Here is a 7,664-nt window from a genome sequence, read left to right on the forward strand (position 1 = left end):
ATAGCGAGATGTTGTACCGGTATATACCGGTTTACCGGTAAAATTGCACAGCCCTATCCCTGACAACCGACATTGTAATAATGGGTCATTTTTATTTGTGCCCATTTCTGTTTCTTAACACTCCCTGCCTCCGGAAATGTGCCCAGCACACTTTCAGTTGTATTAATTCATGTAATTAGTGTTCTGGCTTGAACCACGTATGTTGATCATTCACAAATACATAGGTTACAGGTCACAAATACATAGGTTACAGGTCACAAATACATAGGTTACAGGTCACAAATACATAGGTTACAGGTTCAATCCCAGGTTGCTGCCTAAACGTTTGCAAATTTGAAAGAAAATTCACATCCTGGCAATCTGATCACATGATCAGAGGCACATGGGCACAATCAGACAGAAGGCCTCCATGTTGAGAGCAGCAGGCAGTTACAAAAAAACCTATGGCAAAACACAGATGTGAGTTATTTCTTTAATTTATCTTGCTTATACGTCCAAATGAGTTAGAGAAAACATATTTGATTTAATTAATTGCTAAGTTAGAAAATATGGAATTTGAATATTTGTACACTTTAATAGGTTCAGGTTTGTATTGTATACTTTTTGTAGTTTTTTTCTGAACCGTTCGCAATCAACTATGTATTATACAGCCATACAACGTGTGTACGTAATACAACGATGCAACAACGATAAACATTAACGAAAATGGAAATAAACTTTGGAGAGAGTGTATCAGCCTACTGTCATTCTCGCCACAACATTTAGGTTCTTACAGGTTCAGGTATTCCTGTTTATCCATACCCATACCAGGTGACCATGATTGCCAACTGATCCTCAGTTTCATTATCTCTAAGACATGAGTCAAAAAGGGCCTTATTTCAACCTTGATGGAGGTCAGGTCATGCGTGAATAGCACTGAATACCCTTGTAGGTTGGTTGGTTGTTTTACGCCTCACTGAGCAATATTAGACATATATGGCGGCGGTCTGTAAATAATCGAGTCTGAACCAAACAATACAGTGATCAACAGCATGAGCATCGATCTACGCAACTGGGATGCGATGACATGTGTCAAGCAAGTCAGCGAGCCTGACCACCCGATCCCGTTATTCGCCTCTTACGACAAGCATGGGTTGCCAAGACCAATACTAACCCGGATCTTCACGGGCCCCTTAGTAGGTAAGATAATATTAGTAAATATCTTTTTGACAAGTTTATTGACATATGTGACACACATTTGTACCTTGGCGACAGTTTTGATGTCGTACACATACTGGACAAACATGTTCTCTGATGTCCCGACTTTCTGATCGTTGATGTAGACGGTTGAGATGGTGTCCAGGCCGTCACAGACAAGACGCAGGGCAGAGGCAGCCAGTTCATCTGAACCCACTACAAACCACATGACCACATACATTAGATGTAACAATGACCTCATACATAAGATTAACAATGACCTCATAAATGAGATGTAACAATGTCGTCATACATTAGATGTAACAATGACCTCATACATTAGATGCAACAATGACCTCATACATTAGATTAACAATGACCTCATACATTAGATTAACAATGATCACATACATTAGATGTAACAATGACCTCATACATGAGATGTAACAATGACCTCATACATTAGATTAACAATGACCTCATACATGAGATGTAACAATGACCTCATACATTAGATTAACAATGACCTCATACATTAGATTAACAATGATCACATACATTAGATGTAACAATGACCTCATACATGAGATGTAACAATGACCTCATACATTAGATTAACAATGATCACATACATGAGATGTAACAATGACCTCATACATTAGATTAACAATGACCTCAAACATTAGATGTAACAATAACCTCATACATTAGATGTAACAATAACCTCATACATTAGATTAACAATGACCTCATGCATTAGATTAACAATGACCTCATACATTAGATGTAACAATAACCTCATACATGAGATGTAACAATAACCTCATACATTAGATTAACAATGACCTCATACATTAGATTAACAATGACCTCATACATTAGATGCAACAATGACCTCATCCATGAGATGTAACAATGACCTCATACATAAGATGTAACAATGACCTCATACATGAGATGTAACAATGACCTCATACAGGAAATGTAACAATGACCTCATACAGGAGATGAACCAATGACCTCATACATGAGATGTAACAATGACCTCATACATTAGATGTAACAATGACCTCATACATGAGATGTAACAATGACCTCATACACTGTAAACCAAAAGTCACCTTGTTCTTTAATCTGGTTGGGTGCCGGAAATTGCAAGACTATTCGCCGCGTATTAATACATAGAGAATCTCACCCGAGTGTCTTTTGATATCAAATATATCAACACGAGTTGATAAAGTTACAAATATCCGAGGCTGGCCGAGGATGTTTTAACTTTTATCAACGAGTTGTTGATATATTTGATATCAGAACACACGAGGGTGAGATTCTATTTATCATCCAAAATCACTCTTCATTAGTTTTCATTGAAAAAAGTACATCTCTGACCACCGTTCTGTCATTAGACTTGCAGTGCAGCGATGTCATAGCATTGTGACGTCATCATGCTCATGAGGTCATAACATTGTCAGAGCATTGTACAAATCTACTGTCAAAACGATATCTCCTAGGAGATATCGTTTGATCTCACACAAGCGATATCTCCTGTGGAACACAGTTTTGGATGATAACTACAAACATCGCACACACCATTGTATTGTTGCGTTGTCAACAGTGGTGACGTCATTCAAATCATATTGTGACGTAAAGTCGGAATGACGTCACAAATGAGCCACAACAACTCATGGAATAAAGGAATGACCTTATAATTAGATGTAGTAATGACCTCAATATAACTCATGCAGTAATACCCTTACGGGATGTGTGACCGCCTCCGTGGTGTAGTGGTTAGAGCGTCCGCCCGAAGAGCGGAAGGTCGCAGGTTCGATCCCCGACCGGGTCATACCAAAAGACGTTAAAATATGGTACTTGTTGGTCCCTGCCTGGCGATCGGCATTAATGGGTACACCACGGACTGGTCGGCTCGGAGTCAGTATACTGTGTCTGAGTGGGGTATTCATGCTTCACCGCGGCATGGTATCTCAGTGGGCTAGCACTATAAAACCAGCTTCAGTCTGGGCTAGTACAAGCAGCCGAACATACACATACACACGCATGCACGTCGTCATATGAGCGAAATATTCTCAAGCACGACGTTAAACCCAATTTCACCTCATCTCATCTTACGGGATGTTAGGATCTAATTATTATGTCATGACATTACTGAACACGGTTGGACATAAGAACTCTGTTGCTTACACAGGAGATATGCGTTAGCTTTGTTTGCACTTGCAGTATTAGTATGTTATATTGACTCGATTGTTCTTATAAACAGGTAATTAGTGGCTCTTGTTTAGCTGTGATCTTACACTGAAAGGTGCGTGTGTACGTCCAGTCTTCTCGTCCAATCCATCGTAGCTTAACGTCGTTGTCTCGGTAGAGAGGATCTGGGATGAGCTTGTTGTAGTACAGGGCTGTGTACATGCTGCCTGGGACACTGGCTGGAATCTTCACACCTGCAACAAACGCCATAATATTTTTACAACACAGGGACATCAACGTCTCGAAAACAGTTAGGTTACAAGAAATATATTCGATTTAACATTAAATGAAAATGTGAGAAACAATATGCAAGCGCGTTTTAGAGTGAATAGTTTGTGAAGTTTGTGACGGAAATCACCGCTGGTGGTGGTGACACTCATCAGCATTTGATTCAGTAGTGAGTTATAGGCAAGTTAATGATATAGTCGGAATCGTACAGTGGACAGTTCAGCAGTGATTTATTATGATAATGGAATGGGTTTGAAGCGTATATTTTAAAATCTATTTTTTATAGTGCTGTGTTTGTTTTGCCTCCCATCCGAAACCAAATTACATCCTGACCATTCATATTCCAAGACTGACTGACTGACTGAGTTTTGTTTTACGCCGCTTTTAGCAATATTCCAGCAACATCACGGCGGGGGACACCAGAAATGGGCTTCACACATTGTACCCATGTGGGGATTCGAACCCGTGTGTTCGGCGTGACCATATTCCAGCAAGTTACAATGGTAGAATCTCAATATGTGTAAGATTGGTCACATGAAATGTAATCCAGTTCATCTGATGGATTTTACTGTCAGGTGATAAATATGAAATACAGATATGAGAACATTCGTATCTGCATTCCTTGACTAAATGACATTCTAAATGACAAATCTCAAAATCTTTCTGGGTTTATAAACGATTGTGATTGTTGTAGTGTCTCTGATTTCTCAGTCAGTTGTGTTTGTAGACAACAGCTCTGAGCTCCAGGCAGGGAAAAATTGTTCCTTACTGTGGTTATAACTAATTGATTGATTGATTGATTGTTGGTTGTTGTTTAACGCCGCACTCAGCAATATTAAAGCAGTTCTGTATAATCACACAACGAAAGGAATGCACGTGCACAACGCATTCGCCCCATACACGTGCATGGAGTGTCATTTTATATTTTGACAGTTTTCAAGACGGTCGATAAATCACTGTAGACATTTAATTTTGACAATCATGTTGCATCACTCAGTTGTCATTGTTTATTTCTAGCCATTTTATTTGTTTGAAACTTAAAATCGAACACATACAAATTTCACGTCATACACCAATCATCTTTCAAGAGCGATTACTGTACAAACAGCCATGGCCTTAACGGACCTCTCATAATTTATAGCTAGGGGGTGATGATGATTTTTATGGAGAACCATGTACAATGTGAATGACAACCCCAAACCCCCAACCCCACCCCACTAAATTTTATGGACAAAGTCAGTGATCCCCGGCATCAATCTGTCAGCCTCCCTCTTCCCATAATTGCTATGCATATATGTAAAATATCTCTATGTACAATATTGATGACCCCCCGGGACATGCGTACAAAATTGATGACACACACACACACACACACACACACACACACACACACACACACACACACACACACACACACACACACACACACACGCACACGCACACACACTCTCTCACACACACACACACACGCACACACACGCACGCACGCGCACGCACACACACACACACACACACATACACACCTCCCCAGAGCCAAATGGATTACACCCCAACCCCCCTTCCACACACACCTTTTTTAAAATCATCATCACCATCCTAGCCATAAATTTTGAACGTTCCCTAAGGAATTGCAAGCGGTGAAACACTTTCTGTCTGTCATTTATGAATTTGCCTTTTTGAAGATGAACCTTTCCAATAAACTGAGGATAAACGTTCTCAAACTGAATGATACAAACATTACTGTATTGCTAACCTGCTACAGATCTACACACTTATCTCTGGCTGTGGTCAGACAAAGCAGTGATATGTCTTGGTCATATGATAACGTGATAAGGATAACCTGCTACACATCTGTTATCTTAAGTAGGTCGTAGGGTCAGGGTCACATAAGGTTAATATATTATGACTAAACTCCTTCTCTTGATCTGGCTTTCCAGAAATGATTTTTAGACAAATGTATCTTTGGGAATGTTTATTGTTTCAGAAATACATTGTTTAGAATTAATTATCCACGCACACAGAGCCAGAGAGTGAAATATGCGCACAAAAACTGTATTCCAAGTGGGATAGTTAAACATTTCCACATCAACTTTCCATTTTATGTCTATCAGCACGACAAGCCTTCAGTCTACTTTTCGAAGGCCAAAATGTTGTCGATGCAATGCCTTAATGTCTCTTGTATCATATGTTTATGTTTGCGGGGGCTGTGTGGTAGCCTAGTGGTTAAAAAGTTCGCTCGTCACGCCGAAAACCCGGGTTCGATTCCCCACATGGGTGCAATGTGTGAAGCCCATTTCTGTTGTCCCCCGCCGTGATATTGCTGGAATATTGCTAAAGGCGGGGTAAAACTATACTCACTCACTCACCACTTGCATGTTTCATCGTCTTTTGCCTTTTTTGGTTCGACTCGCCTTTGCTTGTGTTTCTGACAGGTGAGGTAATACACTCTCGCCATTTGATGCATTATTGCCATAATCCATTTCTGGAATATTGCTAAAAGCGGCGTAAAACTAAACTCATTCACTCACTACTTACCTCTAGCATTGTTCAGGAGAGTCCAGTTACCAGTTAGATCAATAACTCCAGCACGAGAAACCGATACAAGAGCAGCTACCAACGTGCAGCTGAAAAACCCCGCCATCTTGTTGTCATGTGGCAGACAATCGATTGGTGGACTTATCTACAGGTCACGTGATTTACATAGGATGATTTCAAGCAAACATATCTTCTAATATCTTTCATAGTGATACAAGTAGAGGCGTTTAAGACCTTTTCATTGAAATGTAGTTTTTCGCTTGCAATCATAACAAACCAATTAATGCATATCGTTTTGCTTTGTAAGACCTGAAAATAATCAAGACAATCATTCGGTGACTGATATCATGAGCATCTAACAGCCTGACTACCCGATCCATTAACCATCCTCGTACTAGCATAGGTTAATGATTATCTGTTCAAGCCAGAAATCTCTGCTTCTTGTACATGCGTACATTACATCAATAGAGTGAGTGACTTTATTTTTAACCCGCACTCAGCAATATTCAAGCTATATGGCGGCGGTCTGTAAATAATCGAGTCTGGACCAGACAATCCAGTGATCAACAGCATGAGAATCAATCTACCCAATTTGGATACGATGTTCAAGGAATAGGTGAAATATAGAATACGTAAAGTTTTGCTAATATGACAAATAAGACAGAACAAAATATGATTATACATGTACTTATGAAGTCATATACACAAATAAAGCCATAATTTGACTATCAGATTTAAGCTTTTATTGGAAAACAACAGTGAACCACCAAGCAGCTGTGTTAGAGTGAGTAACTGAGTGAATATGGTTTTACGCCGCTTTTAGCAATATTCCAGCAATATCACGGCGGGGGACACCACAAATGGGCTTCACACATTGTGCCCATGTGGGGAATCGAACCCGGGTCTTCAGCGTGACGAGCGAACGCTTTAACCACTTAGCTAGGCTATACCCACCGTCCCAGCTGTGTTAGAGAGTGAATGAGTATATTTTAGCAATATTCCAGGAATATTCCAGCAATATAACGGCGGGAGACACCAGAAATGGGCTTCACACGTGTTATCCAGTGGGGAATCGAATCGGGTCTTCGGCCTGACGAGCGAACGCTTCAACCACTAGGCTACCCCACCGCCCATGGCATGTTCATAGTTGATGGAAGTACATTTACCGGCGCTCTGTCCAGCAATCAAGCGTTACATGTTGTAAACATGAAGTGACATTTGGTACTGGTTCTACCTTTAGAATTCCTTGGGGAGCGAAGGACCCTGTAATCAAAGGCACCGACGGAGTTGCAGCCCTTACTTGGATCCCGAGATTTAGACGGAGCTCTAAAAAGGCGTGTATTTGTTTCACGACGCATTCAACAATACTCCAGCGATATCATGGCAACCTAGATATGAATCTAGGATGCGAACTCACGAACTAAAGAACATAGCGTTGACTAAGAACATAGTGTTTTTCAGTT

General features: G+C 40.4%; 1 protein-coding gene across 1 annotated transcript; it reads right to left on the minus strand.

Moving 5' to 3' along the window:
- Positions 1–345: 345 nt before the first annotated feature.
- LOC124276514 (beta-mannosidase-like) lies at positions 346–6,386 on the minus strand. Its single transcript, XM_046712146.1, has 4 exons — positions 6,202–6,386; positions 3,486–3,632; positions 1,154–1,392; positions 346–360 (listed from the first exon to the last, which is right to left on the minus strand). Exons 1-4 carry the CDS (start codon positions 6,305–6,307, stop codon positions 346–348), a joined length of 507 nt encoding a protein of 168 aa, XP_046568102.1. The 5' UTR covers positions 6,308–6,386.
- Positions 6,387–7,664: the final 1,278 nt, after the last annotated feature.

Source organism: Haliotis rubra, unplaced genomic scaffold (assembly GCF_003918875.1).
Source record: "Haliotis rubra isolate DU_JTF1 unplaced genomic scaffold, ASM391887v1 Scf1050, whole genome shotgun sequence".
Taxonomy (NCBI): Eukaryota; Metazoa; Mollusca; class Gastropoda; order Lepetellida; family Haliotidae; genus Haliotis; species Haliotis rubra.